Source organism: Podarcis pityusensis, assembly GCF_964106645.2.
Source record: "Podarcis pityusensis genome assembly, chromosome: 14".
Taxonomy (NCBI): Eukaryota; Metazoa; Chordata; class Lepidosauria; order Squamata; family Lacertidae; genus Podarcis; species Podarcis pityusensis.
Genome location: NC_138039.1, coordinates 3707022 through 3729924, shown reverse-complemented (window position 1 = coordinate 3729924; position 22903 = coordinate 3707022). Strand labels below are relative to the sequence as shown.

The 22903-nt window shown below is 42.9% G+C and overlaps 1 protein-coding gene across 2 annotated transcripts in view; it reads right to left on the bottom strand.

Annotated features, from left to right (window-relative positions):
- Window positions 1-22903, bottom strand: part of TTYH3 (tweety family member 3) — a 79108-nt gene that overhangs the window by 13960 nt on the left and 42245 nt on the right. For both annotated transcript variants that reach the window (XM_080981090.1, XM_080981091.1), the window contains exons 5-11: window positions 22561-22656; window positions 17953-18025; window positions 16413-16488; window positions 5473-5528; window positions 4277-4369; window positions 4092-4184; window positions 2604-2740 (exon numbers count right to left, since the gene is read on the bottom strand). In XM_080981090.1, the coding sequence (XP_080837216.1) occupies window positions 2604-2740; window positions 4092-4184; window positions 4277-4369; window positions 5473-5528; window positions 16413-16488; window positions 17953-18025; window positions 22561-22656 (624 nt within the window). The remainder of the gene's footprint in view (window positions 1-2603; window positions 2741-4091; window positions 4185-4276; window positions 4370-5472; window positions 5529-16412; window positions 16489-17952; window positions 18026-22560; window positions 22657-22903) is intronic.

Sequence of the window (22903 nt, the reverse complement as noted above, 5' to 3'; positions counted from 1 at the left end):
ACAGGCCAACTTCTAGCTTACAGGATCTATTTTGTGTTTGTTTACTACAATGTCTACTGACTGGAACCTGGGCAAAAATAGTGGTTGTGGCAGAGACAGATGTCAAATGGTGGCTCAAGAGCTGAGGCCAATTGCCTACTCTACTCCTGGAGCCAACCTATATCCAAGTTGCTGCATTCCAAAGATCCTAGCACAAAACACAAGCTGCCTGGCAGAGTCTCACAAACACTTGGTCAGAAGCAACTAATTCATACCCCTATTTTATAGAGAAGGCATTCTGAGGCTAAGAAACAGGTGATTAGCACAAAACCAGCCATGTTTTGCCAGGTTTTAATGGGTTCATTACTGAGTTAGAAACCCTTGCCAATCCACGACAAATCACCCAGAAATCTACCAGTAGATCCCAACTTACCTTCTTTCTATCCTGTTTTTCCTAACCACAGGATTTAATATTTGTGTCTACACCTGATATGATAGACAGGGGAAGTATTTCCCCCCTATTTGCAGGTTTTTTTGGTACAACACTTTTTCAAAACAGCTTTGTAGATATTTAAAGAATAAATGCACACTCCAAAGCTCACAGAAATAATGAGCAAGTGATAGAGACACTTTGAACAGTAAAGCTATAACCAACCAGCGTGGGGGGTGTACTACATTGTATTCTGAAAGAAAAGTCACGAGAGAAAAACCTACGCAACACAGGCCACAAGTGTGTAAGGGGTCCAAAGCAGGCAATGGTTAGAAACTTTTAAGTAACAGACAGAATTGGCATGTGGCTTTCGTATGTCTGAAGGAAGAAGAGGAGGAAGGGCAAAGACTATGGTGCAGCAAAACTCTGCCTGGGCTTACATAACCAGCAGCTTATCTATGGGACCCAATAACCTTCTCAGGTGTAAGACGTGCTAGTTGCATCACATTCAAAGAGTGATCAAGGAATCTGGTTTCCAAACAGTTAATTGGGTAATTTGAAATGCGTTCCACAAGGTGGCAGTGAACATTTGCTGAACAACAGGAATTAAGGGTTAGCAACACAGCATTTTATGTCTCCTGAACATTTTACAGGTCAATCTTATTAAGTGGTCTTTTTGACATTAAAGACAATCCTAATCACTCCAGGAAGACTTGCCATCCCATACCAGTCAGTCCTTCCCAAACTGTCGTGACATTTCTCTTTTAATGCGTATTTTGCATCCCATGGACGTCTTATCCTCTAAACTTAGCGTCTTGAATAGTACTATTGGGTAGTGTGAGGAGTTGTGGCTAATAATATTTGCTTGAGATGACTTAGTGGGTGGATTTTAGTCCAAAATCTAAAAGACTGCCATGCATAACACTTCCTTCTCTGCTCCATTTGGCCAGTTTCTCTTCACATTGCCCTGCCGTGTACTGCTTGGGTAGTTTGCTTACATCACACAGAGCTGTCAGCTCCTTTTCCTCAGCCTCTGGAATCCCAGCATGTGGATGACACACAACTATTTTTCCTTTTCATCTAATACCAAAGGTGCTGCTGTGGTTTTGAATCGCTGCATGGAGACTGGATGGGGTTAAGGGCTAATAAACTGAGGTTTAATCCAGATGGAGACGTTCCTGTTTAAAAACGAGATGGACCTAGAAAAGCGATTCACTCCCCTTGAAGAATCAGGTTCGCAGTCTGGGAGTCTGCTCCTGGAGGCAGCTTTATACAGTGGTACCTCGGGTTACGCTTCAGGTTACAGACTCTGCTAACTCAGAAATAGTACCTCGGGTTAAGAACTTTGCTTCAGGATGAGAATGGAAATCGTGCTCTGGCGACGCGGCAGCAGAAGGAGGCCCCATTAGCTAAAGTGGTGCTTCAGGTTAAGAACAGTTTCAGGTTAAGAACGGACCTCCGGAACGAATTAAGTACTTAACCCGAGGTACCATTGTACCTGGATGACCAGGTGGCAGCAATGGTCAGAAGTGTCTTTGGTCAGCTGAGGATGGTACACCAGCTGCACCCATTCCCAAGGAAATGGACATCCAGGTTATTGTAACAGTCTACACGGGGCTCCGATTGAGGAAAATCAAAGTGTGGACAATTAACCTTTAAAACTTTAAATCGTTTCTGTCCAGGATACCTTAGGGATCACCCTCTCCCCATATCATCCTGCTTGCTCCCTAAGGTCTGAAGGAGAGGCTCTTCTGTGTCCCATCTAGAGTAGAAGCATGTCTCAGTGCTATAAGATAGGGGATCTTCACAGTGACTGTTTCCAGATTATGGAATGCCTTGCCCATTGTGTATTGTTTACATTGAGTTGCAACAGCTCTTCAGTGTTTCAGACAGGGGACACTCTAGCCCTACCTGAAGACGCCAGAGATTGAAAGCTTCTGAATGCAAAGCAGGTGTTCTAGCACTGAGCTATGGCTGCCGATTCCTGTCTCTTTGATTTGTAAACAACTTAAGACTTTTTCTTAAAAATACTGGGAGGCATATACAATTATCTAAATAAATAAATGCATCGTTTTATACATTGTTGCTTTTTATAAAACTGAACTTTAAATGTTGTAAGTAGCTGTGAGTGATGCTCTTGTGCCAGAAAGAAGAGATATAAAGGCACCACTGTTCCCTCTGTTTGTGTGCATACCTCTTTTGCTGCCAAGTGTGCGGGACACTGCACACTATAGAACTGAACATGAGGGCAGTGACAAAGGAGAAGAGAACCAGATAGATAAGCCCTTCCACACCATCATAGCAGAAGCCCGTCAGAGATTGTATGTAATCCTAAAAGGAGAGAAACAGAGCAAACTCTTTCAAGTTCAAGATGGAAGGCAACACTGCCGCCTGGCCTCCCACATGCACAATTCCTCCATTCAAACATGTGTAGTAAGTAACACTGTGTTTTATTTTGTGAGACTGTCATGGGAGCTTTTTAAAAAATGGTTCACCTTCTAAAACTGCACTTTTAAAAATGCAAAAATAATGCAACAGTATAAATAATAAGAAAAAAGAAATTCAAACCCTATAGTTCTTGGGTGTGTTACTGTAATACATTAAGCATGTTGTTACTGGTCATAGCAATAATTTATAAATCTCATCTATTTTTATTTTCACATGAGGATGCTCCAAAGGAAATCAGAACTGAAAGAACTCTAACAAGCAGTAGATGCTGACTTTTCATCCTAATGCTTTCTACAGAGACAAATACATTAAAGTCAACACACAGTTATACGCTTGAGAGCTACCATGGCATAGTAGCCAAGAAGCGAAGACAGGAACCAGGAAGTCACCAGTTCAAGTCCCACCTCTGCTACAGACTGAACCAGGTAGTCTTAGGTAAGCTGTTCTCTCTCAGCCTCAAAACTACCCACCTGCAACGTGCAGGCAATAATAAACCTTGCATGGTTGTTGTAAGGATTACAGAGCTAACACACGCAAGGTACCCCTGAACGCTACTAAGTATTATTAAAGTTACAAGCACACCAGAAAGGAGAGGCACACTTCTCTCTCCAGCTGTTGCTTTTCAAAATCAACCTTATCAATCTAAATATGTACATCATAATCCAGGTGTGTTGCTGCCCTGCCTTCATGCCCCTTCAAGCTTTACACAGAACCATTATCAAATCGTTCCAGTGTATCTTTGCTGCCAAAGAAAGGCCAAAATGGCATGCCAACATTGTTTTTCCCTCTAATGGGGAAGGCCACCAGATTCAGCTCGTATAAAAGTATGTGCCGCTCATGGTGTTCAAATGCCCTTGTTGCATGGTGAAGCTCAAGATGAGACAGGCTGCCCTGGGCTGAATGCAGTGTTCTCTGTCTGCAAGTGCTCTTGCGCTAGTGGACAAGTGAGTTTTAATGTTGTGCAACAAAGGAATCCTGCTTATGCATTCTTGCACAACAACATCCCACTGGTGCGAAACATATCATGAGCAGAACAAATATACTATTAAGTGACGTTAACTTAGTGCTACATTTGATACAACCTCTAGGTTTCGTGCAGAAAATACAATCAGGGCCCCCCTGGTTTTCTATATTCTGTCCTTTCACAGTACACCATATCCCAGTTTTCCACACCACAGCTCTATAGCTACAAGCACCAAGTGATTTACTGTATTTCCTGCCCATTGGTACTCACCAAATGCAGACTCCGACAGTCCACCAGGGCAGTCAGGTGCTGCAGGTTGCTTTCGGTGGTATTCAGAACTCCCTGGATTTGACTGATGTGCTCCTAAAAGCAAAGATGTTAGACAGGAATTGGAATGCAAAGCTGGGAATTTTCTTTACTGGGTTTGTGGAAAGGAATAATTCATCAAGCTTTACCTTGGAAGCGGGGTATTCTTTGACGGCAGACTTCATCAGTTCCAGCACATCATCCTGCATTTCTACCAGGACCTTGTGGCTTCCCGACAGCTTCTGCTCAACACAAACATCATACCTCAGTCATCAGGGCCAAGGCAAGTCAGCAAGCAATGCAATGACTACATCTCGATTTGACAAGCTGCCCTAAATTATTGAAGCACTGTCTAGAAGAGTAGCCACCAGTATCCTACACAGGAGAACCGTAGTGTGTCACACTGTGAATTAGAAGCCGGCAGGATGGGGGTGGAAGGCCCCAGGTTCAAATCCCCCCTCAGGCATAAGGCTTACAAGGTGACTTTGTCAGCCTAAGCTGCCTCACAAGCTTTCTGAGAGAGGAAAGGCAAAGCCGTTTTGTGAAAACAAGACTCCGAAACAAAAAAAAGTCAGTCTTTATTGTGGAATTTTGTGCTTCTTTCCAGGTCTGCAGGTTTTCTATGTACGTTGGAAAGTGGGTGGCAAAATTCAGAGTTGGTGTTCCATGTTTGTAAAGAAAACACACTCCAATTAGCAAACTACAGGCACACCAAAGTTTTCATTACATAAACACACCCTTTGGTTTGCTTGTTTTCCTTGTATTATGATTTATTTTTAAAAATATGTGAAGGAGACACAAATTTCGAAGTCTAAATTGTTTTCAAACGTTGTGCCAGGGAGATTAGTTTTATGTACCGGGCCTTTGGGCTTTTGCTGCAATACCCTGTGTGACTGCTACTCAGATAATTTACCAGAGAGCCTGACCTCCTGAGAGAAGACTGGGTGACCAACCAGGTTGCTGTCCCCATAGGGATCATTTTTGGTTTCTGCGCCTGGAAGGGGGTTGTGTGGTGACCTGAATTTGAAGACATGGGTCAGTTTTCATAGCAAATAGCTGTTTTCACATTAATTAAGAGCCCTTCCTTGCTGCTCCCCTAATCAAATATTGGCGAGCGTTTCCTGGCATTTGCTTTGAGAGCAGATGAGATCATAGTGAGACATGGTGAATGGCCAATCCTCCTGCCCATTGTTCTCACTACATTTGTTTGGGCTCTCCTTTTTAGCAGCAGATGAAAAATGCTCTGACGTTTCGGAGAAGCTAGCTTGGAGACTTGCTGTTAAGACTCCTGGTCATGTCAAAGTACAGCTTAGTGAAAGAGAAGTGTGTGGGCTGAGGAACTCACCTGCTGAAACGGATTTAGGGAGCCAGCATTGCAGACAAGATAATAGTTCAGAGTATCTGTCAAAACGGAAGACAAAAAAGGGGTAGCAATCAAGGCTTCATATCTGGCTCTGGTTACAGCCTGCTATTCCTGTAATACCTGAATATTTTGTTCTGAACAACCTGCCAAACAGGTATGCCCTAGAAAAATTGCCAGAGGGGTGGGAGGGTGTGGCATGAAATGAAGCTCAATGAATCTTCAAAAACGAATATTCTCAAATGTGATGGTATTTTAAAAATATCGCCACCACACAAAATTTCTCTCCTGTATCACATCTGTGGCACTGTATTAAAAAGAGACAAGGCTATTTTAAAAGAAATTTTTAACTAATCACATGACTTTTCTGGAGAAGCTGTTCAAAAGTATGACACCACTAAGAGCTGACAGTCTTCCTCTAACCTCTGCATCAAACATAATGCATGATGTTCTCCCTCCTACTCCTCATGGAGTGTAAAAAAGGCTTTTAAAAACAAATATTTGAACACATAAAAATGCTGGTATTGGGATGGGGGGACAAAACAGGTAGACTGACTGAAAAACTGGATGGGGGGCAGAAAAGAGCCAGGAACAAAGTGGAGGGGGGGTGGGACAGAGTTCAACCTGCACCAGACACCCTGCATATCTCTCTCTCTCTCTCCCACACACACACACAAACAAATGCGAGAAAACAGACTTTCGAGAGCCAGTGTGGTGTAGTGGTTAAGAGCGGTAGTTTCGTAATCTGGGGAACCAGGTTCGCGTCTCCGCTCCTCCACATGCAGCTGCTGGGTGACCTTGGGCCAGTCACACTTCTCTGAAGTCTCTCAGCCCCACTCACCTCACAGAGTGTTTGTTGTGGGGGAGGAAGGGAAAGGAGATGGTTAGCCGCTTTGAGACTCCTTAAAGGGAGTGAAAGGCGGGATATCAAATCCAAACTCCTCCTCCTCTTCTTCTTCTTCTTCTTCTTCTTCTTCTTCTTTCTCTCTCTCTCTCTCTCTCACACACACACACACACACACGTGAGAAAGCAGACTTTCTTTTACTCTCAGGTGTATAAGAGACTGAAGAAAAATAGATTACTTGAGCATGAGTTAACTTGAGCTGGCCAGTCATTTCTTGCATGCAGAAGGACTGACATTCCCCACTGTGTAAAGGACAGTGTGCCAACGGCAATAAACGCAACTGCCAATCTGATAAAAGGAAGCCCAACAAAGAGCTGCTTCTTGGGCACCAGCTTCAGATAATTTTTCTGAGAAGGCAAGAGGTGCATTAAGGCACCTAACTTTGGTATAACATCCAGAAGAGGACCTACCTCGGGTTGATATAATAATAATAATAATTTATTTATATCCCGCCCTCCCCAGCCAAGGCCGGGCTCAGAGTGGCTTACAAGCAGTAATAAAAACAAGTTGAATGATTACAACTTAAAAACAAAATTAAAATACAACATTAAAATATTACAACATTAAAATAAAATGTAGCCTCAACGCAGCAGGAGAAGGAAAGAAAAAAAGAAAGAGAGGGAGGGAATCAAATTGGCTCCAAGCCAAAGGCCAGGCGGAACAACTCTGTCTTACAGGCCCTGCGGAAAGAAATCAGATCCTGCAGGGCCCTGGTCTCATGAGGCAGAGCGTTCCACCAGGCCGGAGCCAGAGTTGAAAAGGCCCTGGCTCTGGTTGAAGCCAATCTAACTTCCTTTGGGCCTGGGACCACTAGGGTGTTGCTATTTATGGACCTTGAGGCTCTCCGTGGGGCATACCGGGAGAGGCGGTCCCGTAGGTACGAGGGTCCTAGGCCGTGAAGGGCTTTAAAGGTCAAAAGCAGCACCTTAAATCTGACCCTGTACTCTACCAGGAGCCAGTGCAGTTTGAAAAGCACTGGGTGAATATGCTCCCATGGCAGAGACCCCATGAGGAGCCTCGCTGCAGCATTCTGCATCCGCTGGCGTTTCTGGGACAGCTTCAAGGGCAGCCCCGCGTAGAGTGAATTACAGTAGTCAAGCCTGGAGATGACCGTCGCATGGATCACTGTGGCCAGGTCGGGGCGGGAAAGGTAAGAGACCAACTGCTTGATGCGGCGAAGGTGGAAAAATGTTGCCTTGGCTGTTGCTGTAACTTGCGCCTCCATGGAAAGGGAGGCATCAAGGATTACACCCAAACTCTTAACGGAAGGCAATGGCACTAATTGGGCCCCTGCAAGAGAAGGGAGTTGGTCCCTCATCCCCATGCCATCCCGACCCAGCCATAGGACCTCTGTCTTTGAAGGATTTAGTTTCTATCGGCTCCCACGAAACCATCTAGCCACAGCTTCCAAGCATCTGGTCAGTGTGTTCGGGGCCGAGTCGGTGTGGCCATCCATCAGCAGATAGAGCTGAGTGTCATCAGCATACTGGTGACAGCCCAGCCCAAAGCTCTGGACAATCTGGGCAAGGGGGCGCATAAAGATGTTAAAAAGCATCGGGGAGAGAATTGCGCCCTGCGGCACTCCACACACCAAGGAATGGCGCGACGACATTTCCCTCCCTAGTGCCACCCTCTGTCCCCGACCAGAGATAAAAGAGCACAGCCAGTTACGGGCTAAGCCCTGTATCCCCACGTCTGCGAGGCGGTGGTCCAGAAGATCATGATCGACCATGTCAAAGGCCGCTGACAAATTTAAAAGGATCAGAAGTCCTGACCCGCCTCGATCCAGTTGTCTACGGAGATCATCTGTTAGGGCAACCAGAGCCGTCTCGGTCCCAAAACCAGGACGGAAACCGGACTGAAATGGATCTAAAGCTGTTATGGGACTTGTATTTTGGTCAACACACCCTGCACAAGGTGAAAAGGAGGTGGGGGGGAAGCAGTTATTCTAATTGACCATGATTTTGTAGGGGAAGAAAAAGAAACAGTCAGAATTAAGTCCTTTTTAAAACATGAGAAGGGCCCTCACACTGCTTTCTCACCCAATTGCATATTCAAGCACTACTACTACTACTACTACTACTACTACTACTACTAGGTTTCTAAATCATTCCTAAAAACTGTCACTGAAAAGGAAAAGGAAACGAGCTCATACAACATTTCACAGCCTGGCTTGTAATCCTTTCTTGATACAGATGCGGTGGGAGTGAGTTATGCACAACCATTTTGTCCCCAATTTGCCCTGTCAGAGCTGCTCTGAACCAGTTTTAATGGGATTCCCATTTCTCACCCTTGGTCTCAGATTCCATGCCTCCTTCATAAGGCACGGTCACGGACAACAGCCACAAGCAAACAAATAAAAAATAAGGAAGCCACAAGGAAGCCTATGGGACTTGTATTTTGGTCTACACACCCTGCACAAGGTGAAAAGGAGGTGGGGGGAAAGCGGTTATTCTAATTGACCATGGTTTTGTAGGGGAAGAAAAAGAAACAGCCAGAAAGGGGGGCAGCAGCCAGTGAACAGAGCTGGCCAAACTTTCTCCTTGTTTCACTGCACTTACCATTAATATTGTACACCGTTTCCAGAAACCAGTGCACACGCTGGAGAGACAGCTTCGTATGGGGCCGTCTGCCTGCTAACCAGGGAACCTGACAGCTGTTATTTATAATTCATTAGCCCGCTTTGGGGCTGCTTCCAACTGCTGCACCTTCTCTCACCCACTGAATTTCTCTTTGGGAGGACTTGCGCTTGCAGCTCAGCTGAGCCAATCCAATGGTAATCAGCAGAAACTGAGAAAGTAGGGGCCTCCTACGTGTATTCCCCAAAAGGGGTTTTGCCATGAATGACTAGGAATGGACGACTATCCATCAGACTACTAAGCATTTGACCCCAAGAAAAAAACCTGTGTATCCAGGTCTGTATTCATGAGCAGGCCTTTCCAGAGCAAGAGCAGAGTCAACATACTAGCACTGCGTTCAAAACTATTCCTCTACACATGGCAATGTACTCTCATGTATGCATCAAGCCACAAGGGGAAAAACAAATTCCAGTGAACCTGAACACCCATAGATTCTACTGATGTTAACTCCTTGGTAAGGCTATGACTTGGGGTAAACATGTGTATGTCAATTCAAACCTCTACTGTTAAAGAAGAAGTCATTTATTTACAGATTGCCCTTCATCCTACAGGATCCCAGGGCTGTGAACACACAAGACAAAATAATGCAACAATTAATTAAAAATGTAATTGAAACACCACACTAGGCTAATAAAACAATTCAGCAGAAGCATAGCCATGCCCGCTTACAGGCCTCCAACAAAGGTTGTGTGAACAGATGTGTTTTAAGCTGTCATCCACAAACCATCAGTGCCAAGGGCAGCCTTTATCTCTAGAGCAGAGGAAGTTCCACAAATTGAAGGGTCGCAGCCCATGATAACTGATTTATCATTCCATGGTTATGGGAATGCTGCTCCAGACAAGAAACCACAGGACTGACTTTAGGGCACAGACCAGACATTCTTTCAAAATGCCACAAGCTGGATTGATGCACACAACACACCCCTTGGATGAGCTCACAGCCAGACATGAATGGAGAGTGAGGCAGAGAAGCATGCAGGCTTAGGTAGTCTAGACCTGCCTTAGGTGACCATTGAACACATCAGTGAAATAAAGACATGCTGCTCCACACAGCATTGGATTAGTAATATGAAGGAGTAGCAGCATCCCAGCAGTGATCGACAGATTTGAGAAGCAGGTGCACTCTATTCCTGGAGCATTCATACAGCTTGAATTATATTGTCACAGGCCAGACTCTTAGGTATGCCAAGAATAGCTTGCTATACTTTTCATTCAGTGCTTGAGCACCGAAGCAGAAACATGGGAAGTGGGTCAAAGCAAGTACCTCACAGAATCCATGTCACACAAGCCATGTAGTCCATACTGATCCTGTATATTGCCACATGTGATGTAGACATGCAGGGATGGGGTGGGCTCTGGATGCACACCCATCTAAAACAGTGCAGATGTGTCTCTACTGCACACAGACAACTCTGGATGACTTCAGGACACTAGTGTGCTTGCCTGCACCTCAGTGATCCAAAGAGAGTGACAATTCTGATGAGAAGGAGTGAAAAGTCTCTGTTTAATGCCAGTTTTCTGAGAGGGGCATATCAGCAAAGTGGGCTGCTCTTAGGCGAGCCTGGAGAAATCAATAATTCAGTGCAACTACCCAATGCATGAAGAAGTTGTGCTGTGCGTGCGTATGACTTGTCTATTGGGTGGGGGGAAGCCACACTGACAGTTCTGGAAATTGAAATCCTGTTCGCAGAACGTGCATAGCATGAGTGGATGGGAGAACAGGCTGCCCTGTCAGCATCCCTCAAACACCACCCAGAAATCCCCCACCCCCATAATAATTCAGTCTATGCTGTCTATCTGGTACAGTGGCACCTCGGGTTAAGTACTTAATTCATTCCGGAGGTCTGTTCTTAACCTGAAACTGTTCTTAACCTGAAGCACCACTTTAGCTAATGGGGCCTCCCGCTGCCGCCGCGCAATTTCTGTTCTCACCCTGAAGCAAAGTTCTTAACCTGAGATACTATTTCTGGGTTAGAGGAGTCTGTAACCTGAAGCGTATGTAACCCGAGGTACCACTGTATTGGGTTCAACATCCAGGGAGACCAGAAAGGTGTTGCGGAGAAAGGGTTATTTTACTTTAAGAGGTTGTTATAATCGAGTGCAAACCTTGATTGAAAGGGGATGGGGAAAGATTCAACAACCTAACAGGGGTCAACAACCTGGCCCCCACAAAGCCTTCCATGGGTGAACTTGGGCAGGCTCCTCAACCTCTGAGCTTTCTTTTCTGTTTTTTAAGTAAGTCTCTAGCCCTCCAAGAAAGTTATGGGACAAAATGTGCAGCACCTTCCAAGCGATTTCTGCAAAATGAGAGTGTAGCCACCTTGTATATCTGTCCTGGTACTAAGATAGTCGGGGTGGTTCTCTCTCAGTTGCACAATGGGATAGACAAAGGCATATTTAATCAACCCTCATCCTATTCACACTATATAGGGAGCAGAGGTGATTAAAGAGACCCCCTGACTCCATTTCAGAGGGAATGGCTATGATAGGACCCATGAAGCTTAAGCTTATTTTATTTATGTCATAGAATTTGTACACCATTTGACTGTAAAGCACCTCCAAGTGGTTTGCAAAAACATAGAACAATATGGAGACAAATCCACAACCATACTTTAAAATATACAGAAGTTTAAATGTTGGTGTTCACACAGCACAGGAAGAGGTCCAAACACGAAGAAGAGGTCTGCTTGTGCCTTGCACCTGTCAAAACTTGTTTGCTGCCAAGGGAAGATGGTAATTGAGAGTAGAGAATCAGCAGACGGAAGAGGTTTTTAACCCTTTCCCCACTTGTTGCTTCTCCGCTCCAGATCACTAGGGAGTGGGGTGTCTGAAGTAAAGGAATGATGGGGTGGTGGTGTAAACTAACCATGCACTTCCCCATTCCAAAGCAATCCCTTGCAAAATGAATGTTCTTCTTTAGAAGTAGCATATTGGTTTTTCCGGCTCAGAGGGGATTATGACAATACATGTATGAAGACCAATGGTGATGAGCTCAGAGACCTTGACAACTACTAATTAAGGGAAAGCGTCCCCACGCTCTCTAATTACTTCCCTCCTCCACCCATCATAGACCTGTTAGAAATGAGAGACTTTTCAGCCATTCAACATGGCGTCTGATGCAGCATCATTCCAGTCAGTTATCCAGACACAAAACATCTTATTGTACATCACCTCTGAACTTTACTGAATCACTGGGTAATAAAACACAATCAGCTGGAAGGACTGGGGCTGGCAAATGGCCTCCTGCCTTGAAAACAAACGTATTGGCTGCACTGGGGTTCCCCCAGCAGTGCAAGATGATTATCCCATCAGCGTCCAACTCTATTGGCCTTATCATACTTAATGAATACTAGATGAGCTGAGCATATAATAATCTAGCCTTCCTGCACACCAAATTGCTTCATTTCCCTCTGCTCCATTCCACCCCCCTCCACAGAGCATGTGGAAAAACAAAACAAAAAGAATCTCATCTCATCTCTAAACTGTGAGTGGAGAAAATGATACACTTAATCAGATTATCTTCTGCGCCATTTATTCTGCTTAGATTTGAAACATGCCAACGTAATTTGGGTATATTTAAAAGCATTTCAATTTCTGCTATTCACTGTTGTTGTTTTCCAACAGGAGGAAAAATGCCACACTATCCTACAATTAAATGCAACTATGGATATAAGGTTCATGTATCATACAGAAGATCACATCTATCGGTCTGGCTGGGATGCTATCAAAACAAGCAATTTATATCCCTGATTAGGAAAAGCAAGCTTGATTTTAATTTCAAATTTTCTTCAGTCAAGTTACTTATGGAAAATTCCCCTATCAAAAGCTCTGCAGCTCAAGGATCTCTTCTGTATTTCTTAAACTCAAGTTGCCTTAGCTAGTCCTGGGTCTTGGCGAAGGGGAGACAAATCTGGCCCCATCCATCCACCAAAGTAGGACCAGTTTGCTTCCCCATATCCTGCCAGAAAAACAGCAACACACTGAGCTCCAAATGGTAGTTACTTGGGATTGCAGAACTGAAGGGAAGCATTTCTCTGGCCTCTGTCACCAGCTAGGAGACTTAGGACACTAGAAGATTGACTCCCAGGAAGTATATCATGACAAGGAGTAGATCAACGTTGCCTCATCTGTTGGTTGTTTGAAGGAGTGGCTGCTGCCACCCTTGCTTTCCTCTTCCCTCCCCATTCCTTTTTCCTTTTGTGTCATGTCTAGCGGATTGTGAGTCTGTAGGCAGAAACTACCATATATAGACAATTATGAAGTTGCAGATATAGAGCGCAAGGTGCATCTATTTTATGGAATCAGAAAAGCTTCCAGGGCAAAAACAAGCAAGAAAAAACTGTTACTCATGTAACATTTGATATAATTCTATGGACATTTACCATCTCTTTCAGGGTATGTATCAGGGACTAGCAGCTGAATGGCACACTGAAGTTGCAGGGGGGTTAAAAAAAAAAATAAACAAGAAATACATATCACTGAGGAACACCCAGCTGACTTCCTCATTAGTCAAGTGGGGGATATACGTGGATGGAGTGGCTGCAAGGGAACCTTTGGGCAGCACACCCTTGGGGGAGGGATATTGCCTGGCCTACCCCAAAATAGCTCCTCCACAAAAAGTAGTCACTGGCCAAAATGTTATATTTGCCCAAACTGACCCAGAATACTTTGGAGTGGTTCTGCAATTGCTGTGCTGCCCCCTTGTGCACTTCTAGTCACCTTGGCCATAGTATGTGGCTTGGCACTCTTGTCTTGAGTAGAGTCTGGGGAAACTGTTATGGAGGCCCCTTTCCACAGCACCCCTACTCTCTTGCTTGCAGCACAGAGTTATATGGTGGGGGGGTAGAGTAGTCCTTGCTTTTTGGAGCATGTACTGAATGGTTTCCCCACCACCACCTTCCATGTCTAAATACATGGCTATATCATGTTTATTTTTACAGATGGGTTAATAAAACCAGGAGTTGTTTATGCATTATAAAGAAACAAATCTTTGTTGGCAGGGTTAGGGGATAATCTTAAATCACCAGTTACTAACAAATGTTGTTTCCGTGTACACAGTAAGATATCAATGCAGATATACAGTTGCTTAAAAATAAATAAATAGGTAGCTAAACCACATTGTTGACAGAACTATCCCTGCCATGAAGGAAGTCTGCAAAGCCCCATTAGAATCCTGCACAAGCACCACAGCTGTCACCTGCTCACCCAAGGAGCAGTTCAGCCATCTATTCTGCCTCCCCCTTTCCTGCCTCGACTGCTATCGAAGCACCGTTTTGTCAAATGGACCGTTACCTACCGAGACCCAAATTGAAGGCATCATTCATCTGCTACCTTTCTCAGTCTAGATCAGGTGAGGCAAAGCCCAAGAGAGCACATTACTCAGCTAAGGTGTTCAATTACCCCTTTGTCACAGATGTGTCAAGAACCTCTGCTACTAAGCCTAACAAATTAGTACAGAGAGCTCAGGCTTCCCAGGGCTAAACACAGCTGAATGCTGAGTTTATACAAAGACCCTGAGGCAGGAAACCCTGGATTTCAGCATTTGTGAACATGCATGCAGCTTACTGGGGGAAGGGTACAGACATTTCAGTATTTCTCTACCCTATCCCCAATTTCTTTGAATTTGTAGAGCAGAAGAACAGAAACATCAGTTAATGCCATTTAACAAATAATCACTGATTCAAATTTAAACCAATTTTAAATCAGTGGTGTCTCCTGCAAAAGAGGGTTTGTCTATAAATAAATGTCTCTTGATTCTGAAAACACATAATAGATGTTTTTCTTATATTTTGTTCAAAATGAAAAACATTATTTGTTAAATGCCTTCAAGCTACAAATTGTATTTAGAAATAAGAACATTTTCACTGTTTTATTTCTTTAGTTATAAGCAGTGTTAGAAACTCAGATACATAAGGTAGGTGCCAAATGGCTCCTTATACCAAGGTATGTGAAAACCTTCAAGATCCAATTATCTCCAGACAGGCACCAGAAGATGTCAGGCACCAGCCTGATGCCCAGGCATCTTCACTTGGTTGCAAGCGGCTGATAGCCAGGTGCAAAATGTGCCTGGCACTTGGCTAATTTCGAATACTGGTTGTAAGCAAGGATTTTTACACTAGAAATCATGGTGGAATGATGGTGCAAAAAACTGTTAGCATACTGGAAATGATAGTGGCTGAAACCAATTTATTTATTCTTGGATTGTAACAAAACATTCATTTTCTACATCATGGGGAGAACTGGACAGCTTATTGTAGAATGTCTATCACCTGCTAGCTGACAAAGCTCTTTCAAAAAGGTAGGTTTTCTCTTTCAAGGCAGCTAGGTTAATCTGTCTATTTATTTTAAGAATCATGCAAGTCATAGTTAATCTGTGTTAACTGTTAAGAGACCCTGAGCACACAGTTTTGTGTTGTAGATTTAAACACACACACTAGTGGTCTACTGGGATTCTTTCATCGTCTAATGTTTTACTGCTGTTGCACTTGAATCTGAATTTCCAAAAAATGTCAATACAGTCCCATACTACCCTTTTAAGGAAACATATTTCTCTCTTTCTTAATGTTCCAGCCTATTTAACTGCCCTTTCTGGCATGACAGGGGACTGGATGCTTTTAAATTGAGATGCTCACTCGTTCTGGCTTTTATTTTGCTTTCAAAAGAGATCTCATATTCCCAGAACTACAAAAAGCCAAGATCAATCCACAGAAACATGAATCACAGTTTCAACACATGAATGGATTTCCCGTTGTTTACATAGCCATCATACCAAATCCACTTGCATCTATTTGTGTGGAGTCACCAACGCGGTATGAGCAGTGGCTACTTTGAATTATATTTCCACCAACTGGGCTTCTTTCCTTATATACAGAAGTCATTTAAGCAATTGCAGGTTCTTTAAGGAATATGGTCAAGGCTGAGGCACAATCCCTCAATCAGTCAATCAGATTCTCTCACAGATATCCACACACTCACCCATAAAAAAAACACCTTGTCTATCCCCTGTCTCATATGCTTCCACAAAGACCTTGGACAACCCCTTGGTCACATACTGTTTTATTGGGAGAACTAGGACTTGGGGGAAGAGATGCTACAATGCCCATATCAGAGGACCTTCTTTGAAGATGCCAATTGTCATTGCCTTGCTGTTCCGCTGCACTGGAAGCCAAGACATCCAGGTCATGCCATGGCGTATTCAATGGAGACAAAAGGGTCAGAGGAGGGGGAAAGGCAAAGGGGGAATACAGTACCCTGACACCAGAGCTTATGCCAGGCCTCGGTTCACTGAGATGAACCAAGGTTCTGGTGACATGGGCCATCCTCACACCTCCTAACCCTCCATTTCCTGCCTTTCTACAAAACACAAAATGCAGTCATTTACCTGTACTTAGCACCGCATAATCCTCTACCACTCTGGAGATGTAGGCATCAGGGTTAACGCAGAAGTCACTGGAACCCTAAAGGAGAGCAGAGATGACACAAGTAGTAAGAAAGACAGGGGGAGAAATAGTAGCCAAGCAGAGCACAAAAACATTTTATCCCCCGCCCCGATGTTACCCTTCCCAATTTGATCTTCAAACGTATCTTTGAAATCATGATTTTATAAAAGCATCCAGTTCTAAGAATGTATGGCACTCCTGCAGAAGATCTACACGTTCAGGATGTCAGATTTCTATCAAACCATCTGGATATGATGAAAGATGCACACCTCATCTCATGTACCTGCTTTCCACCCACTCCAACAAATCTCTCTATATGTAGAAGATCTAGGGGGAAATCGGCCAGTTTATGATGTTCAGGAAGGAGTTTTTGTGGTCAAGCATTCAAATATGGAAACTCCCCACCATCAGCACTAACACATAAACTTTAAGCAGTCCAGTCCAGGAAAACTTTGCCACTTGATTCTGCTGAAAGTATAAAATACCTCCCATTTTAAAAGGGGGGCACTGGTAGTAGCAACCCTGTTTCTCCAAAAGCTTTTTGTCAAGAAATGATACATATCAACAGCTCCTTGAAGTGTAGAAAAATAAGGCTTCCAGTAATTTTTAAAAATAAAGACAAAGAAGCTTCATTGTCTCTACACAGGAACAGTGTGTAAACCACAGTCCCACATAACTGCTACTAGGAGCTGCAGCCTTGATTTACTTACACCATGGGTGTAGCGCTTGGAGCTAAAGCAGCCAACATGATGGTGCCACACTACACCTTCCACGATCCCTGACCACTGGCCAGACTGGCTGGGGCTTGTGGGAGTTGTAGTTCAGCAAACATCTGGAGGGCTTCATAATACAGTGGTACCTTGGATTACAGACGCTTCAGGTTACAGACGCTTCAGGTTACAGACTCCGCTAACCCAGAAATAGTACCTCGGGTTAACAACTTTGCTTCAGGATGAGAACAGAAATCGTGCGGCGGCAGCGGGAGGCCCCATTAGCTAAAGTGGTACCTCAGGTTAAGAACAGTTTCAGATTAAGAACGGACCTCCGGAACGAATTAAGTTCTTAACACGAGGTACCACTGTACTTATCCCTAGCCTGGAGGAATCCCATTATTCCTGCCCCCCACATATGGGCAGAGGGTAGAGGAGAATTTGAGAGATCTCCCATTCTCCCTGCTCTGAATGGCTTGTGCTACCTTGGCAGGTGCGGGGGGTGGGCAGGGAAGAGGCATGGGCCTACTGGGACTTAATTTTTTTGATTGTTAATTGTTCTATCCAATTTTAATATTGTGATTTTGCACTGTAGTAGTAGTAGTGATAAAAATAATAATACACATGGATGCTGCTCCTGTGGTACAGGTGGACTGCACCCTAGGGTTCTTTTTTTATCTAGCAGTAAATAATGTGTCAATGGAGAGAATGGTTCACCTGTCTGCTTAAACAGCAGTGCAAGGTGTGTGAGTTTTGTATCATAGCCACTTACCACAGCAACAGCTAACTCCAGACCCAGGGACCCCCAGCTCACAATGAGGGCAAGCACCCCTAGAAGACACACTCTGCAGGAGAAAGAGAAACAGGCTCAGTTTGGCAGACACCTTGGCTCCATTCTAATACCTTAATCTTAAATGTAACTTCTAATTTAGAGTTCAAAGCAATAAGGAGGAGGAAAAGTTGCCAAACAATTTACGTTTCCGTAACTGGAAATCTGAAGGAGTAGCTGCTTCGATAAGCACCCTAACCTCTTTGTTGTGGAATAACAGCGCTGTATAAATAATTATTTACAGGAAACCTCAAAGCAGGCCACTTATGAACAGAACAGTTACTTTGCAGTTCATTTTTTGCCCTATGCCCTTCATATTTGGAATCGGTGAATTTTCTTCTTTCCTTCTACACCTGAAAGGCACAAGACCAAATTCTGCTGGCTCACAACTTTGACGGGGATTTGAGGATTGAATGAGCAGGACAAATAGTTTTAGGTTCTCTTGTCCTGAAGATTGGCTGTGAGGAGACACTGCCCAAAGGGTCTGGGACTGCAGTCTAAAGGTGCGAACAGCAAACATACATATCGTTGTGCAAGGAACACTGTGCGGTCCAGCTACTGGCCTGGAGCTGTATTTCACACCCCTGACTTTTAAGAGTGCCCATAAGAAGCCATCGGCCTGACCATTAAACACCAAGCACAACAGTAGAGAAAACACTGAAGTGTGAGAGACTTCTCAACTTCTCACACATTTTTTCTCTTCTTTGCAAGTGAAACTGTTGGCAATTTTAAAAAATACGTATCTTTTGTAATTCTGTAGGGCAGGAAAAAATGTTTTCTGTTATGCGACTATTTATATCCTGCTTTTTTGCCTTAAGACTCTCAATTAACAATGTAATAAAATCAGGTTGTGTGATCAAGCAGGCACTCTGTCTCTTGGTAAAGCAGCCCGGATCCATGACCATCCCGCCATTTTGAGTTGCAAATGCTACAAGGATGATAGGCAACAGAACAGACATATTGCAGACTGAAGAGATTTTTTTCTAGAAAGCTAACAGGTTCCATATTTTTTGTGTTTTAATATTTTGTTAGATGCCGCCCAGAGTGGCTAAGGAAACCCAGTTAGATGGGCAGCATAGAAACAATATAATAAATAATAATAAAATAAAATAACAATAAGTCATTCTTAAAAGTAGCACAAGCAGGATCTGAGTAGCATAAGTCAATTCTGCATGCTCAGGATGGCAGTAGATTTGTTTTTCTATTCCACTCTCACTGGCAAAAAAACCCCCTGAAACTAGAGGACATTTAAAAAATTGCTTTGATTGCAGTTTATTTCTAAACTGGCCAGTGAGCTTTGTTTTGCAAACAAACAAACAAACAAACAAACACTGCATTGAGGGGGTCAGTCCAAAAGGAAAAGAGAGAGCTAGACACACATCCTCTGACACTCTTACAATAGTTCTTTGGATCTCAGCCCTTATCATTGCTGAAAATCCTTAGAACCGGCGTCTAATTGTTAAGTCCAGGTCTCTGGAATTCTTGAATATTGCCAGTAAAATACACCAGAAGATACTATGTTAATAACAGTCTTTTGAACACCAAAACACAGGTTTTCATTATTGTGTATACATGACAATAAGCAAATCCTGTTATTAAAATGTAGGCACTCCTTTATGCATAGCTTGCTACTTTGGAATACTACACCCAAGAATCACAAAATCCACTGCACAAATAGAAAAAAAAACCCACAACAGAAATAAAGAGATGGGACAATTAATCAAGATAATGACGACTTGGTTTTGGCATCCCACTGAGTCATGACTGTGATATCTGAATTGATAAGCCATGGTTTGCAAACAGCCTGCAAACCATGGTTTGAAGTGGGTTTAAAGTCATAGTTTGTATGAGCTATGGTCTGATGTGATAATGACTGAATGGATTAACTATGGATGTTTATTTATTAGATGCATTTATTACACTTTCTTCATCAGTGGTCCCAAAGCATGTTACATCATTACGAAACAGTAAAACACAATACAAAAATAACGAATCACTAAAACAGCTTATTCTTTTTTTCCCATTTGCTTTCATTTGCTTTTATGTTTTATATTGCATGATTAAGACTGTATTTTTGTTTTAATGGATATTGTTTTTTATATTTTACATAGTGTACACTACTTAAAAATGCTTTTAAATGAAGAAACAAGCAGTAGTTACTGCCTTTGCTCTGCCTGCAGAGGCTGCTGCGCCATGGATACAGGAGTGAACTCTTGTAGGGGACTGCTGAGAGAACAGAAATCAAAACATGTAAGAAGCTCTAAACTATGATTTGCATTCCGGTAATTTTGGAAGCCCAAACCATAAATTATGGTTACCATACACCAGTGCTTTTTTCTAAAAAAATGTTTAGGGGTACTGTCATTTTCCTACTCATACTGAAATACTACCCTCATTTATTTATTTTTAATAATTTTTATTGAATTTTCAAATTATAACAACAAATTTTCCACAAATCTTACTTGAATAATTTATATATCCACATTTCTCCCCTCCCCACTCTTTGGCTTCCCCCGTATTTCCGTATTGATTTATTAAACAAATTCTACACCCTGCTGATTTTGCCTCTTATATAGTTGTGAAAGTTTAGTCAAAAAGTGCCAAAAAGAGTCCAAATCTTTATACTGTCTTTTTATATAGTTTATAAATGGTTCCCACTCTTTTTTGAAACCAATGTTGTCTCTCTCATGTATCCTCTCTGTCAGCTTAGCCAGTTCTTCCTTTGTTGGCATTTTCTCTGTTTTCCATACTTGTGCTAATAAAATTCTTGCTGCTGTTGTCCCATACATAAACCATCTCCAATTTCCCTCTCTTATATCATGATCTAAAATTCCAAGCAGGAAAGATTCTGTTTTTTTCAACATTTTTTTCAATTCATTATATATCCTTTCCCAATATTCTTTAACCTTCTTGCATTCCCACCATACATGAAAAAAGTACCACCTTTCTCTTTACATCTCCAACAGAAATACTACCCTCATTGAGGCCAAACTTAGATTGTTTAGGGGTATGTGTACTCCTGCATCCCCCCAGAAAAAAAGCACTGCCACACACCATGATTTAAAAGCTGCTTTTTTGTCTGAATTGGACCAAAATATACATACACTGGGTTTAAATTCTTCACAGGGTACATTGTTATATGGTATTGATGATACAGCTATGGGCTATCACCTGGTCTCAAGTACTTCCTTTCCGGGTAAGATGACTGAAAGGGGCGTGGAGGAACAACTGCAGATATTCCTGGATGACACTGCATCCATGCCAGTCTGGGGTCAGGCCTGAGTTTGGGGCTCAATTGTCACCCTGATGGATGACCTTTGTAGAGAGGAGGACAGGGGGAGTGGATGCTCCTTCTGCTCAATTTCTCAGCCGTTTCAAAATCCCTGCCTCTTGCACACACAAATTATGACTTTGGACTGCCATATGTATTTGCAGCCTGATCCTACGTATAGTGTCCCACTGATTTCATGAGAACATACTCCCAGATCACAAAGGAAAATTTTGTATTTAGATCAACAGAATTATGCAGTACCACCAAAGCACCAACTGTGTAAAAGAGGTATGCAAATCCTTGAAAATGTCAAGCTCTAGCCACATCTTGTGACTTCCCAAGTCGTAATGAAAAGCATCACATGTTATTGTATGATTTTAACTTGTCAAAACAAGGTATTTAATTTACACAGCTTGATCTTTTTTGTGCAATACACTTTCACAAGCAATAAGGAAGCTACAGATATAATCCTTCTGACTCCATTAATCAACTGTGTGGATAAGTAAGTTTCTCCTGAACCACAGAATGGTAGCTGCTGTTTTGCGTTTTGTTTAAGCACCTCAATGCCTTCCTTTATCAGTTTTACCCTTTTGTTTCCCAGAAACACATTCTTCATGGTAAGCATTCCCTGTCCGGCCCCCAAAATGCCTGGATTTAAAGCCTCTGTAATGTGAGATCCATCTCTAAATTAAATACACAAGTTCAACTTCTGAGTGCATATGCAAATGACACTGCAAATGACCAATATGCAGGTGTACAGTGCACGTGAAGGGCCTCATCATCTTAACCATATTAAAAGGTCCATTACAATAAGCACATCCCCACTGGTAAGATCAAAGCACACCATAGGGACTTGGCAGTTTTTAAGATGTGGCATTTCCAACCCATACATGCATGGGTCTAATTCTGCACCACGAGGAATATCTTCAACCAGAGACGTAGTACTGCATTCACCTTTCTTATCCATGGAGTGTACACCAGAGACCATTAGAATTACATTCACTTTGAAGAACATTTTCTCATCTTTCCAAGTTCAAAGATGGACACAAGCACAGTGCAACTGTGTAACTGTTACATGAATGCACTTTCTTGTTAATGCCTCCTAGAAAAAGCCATGGCCCTGTCAGAAAAAAACTCCAAATGACCTTTTTGAATGCAGCAAGCATCGCTCACTGAGTAAACACTACTTAATAGTGTATGGAAGACTTGAAGGGCACAGAACTGAAGATTAAAACAAGCTCATTTTAATACCTTCACATACTGTTTCCACATCAACCTACCCCACAAGAATGGCCTTTGAGTTTCTAATTAGTCCAAATAGCACCAGCAAACAGATTAGGACATGGAACATGAGTAAGCCCAGGTATCCCAGCCACCTGTAGCAAAACCAAAACACAGATTAAAAAAACAACACAGGAGACAATTAAAATGCGCAAAAGTGACAAGCAAGTCTTGGACAAGCAGTGCAATATTCTGATTCCCACACCCACTACAGAGATTGAGAAATGAATGCTACAAAGCTCATTTGCTTTGGCTTGGAGCTACATGCCATTGCATCATTATCATCAGATCAATATCAAGGCAATTCAGAATTGGACTAAGATTACTGGTAAATGCTCAAAA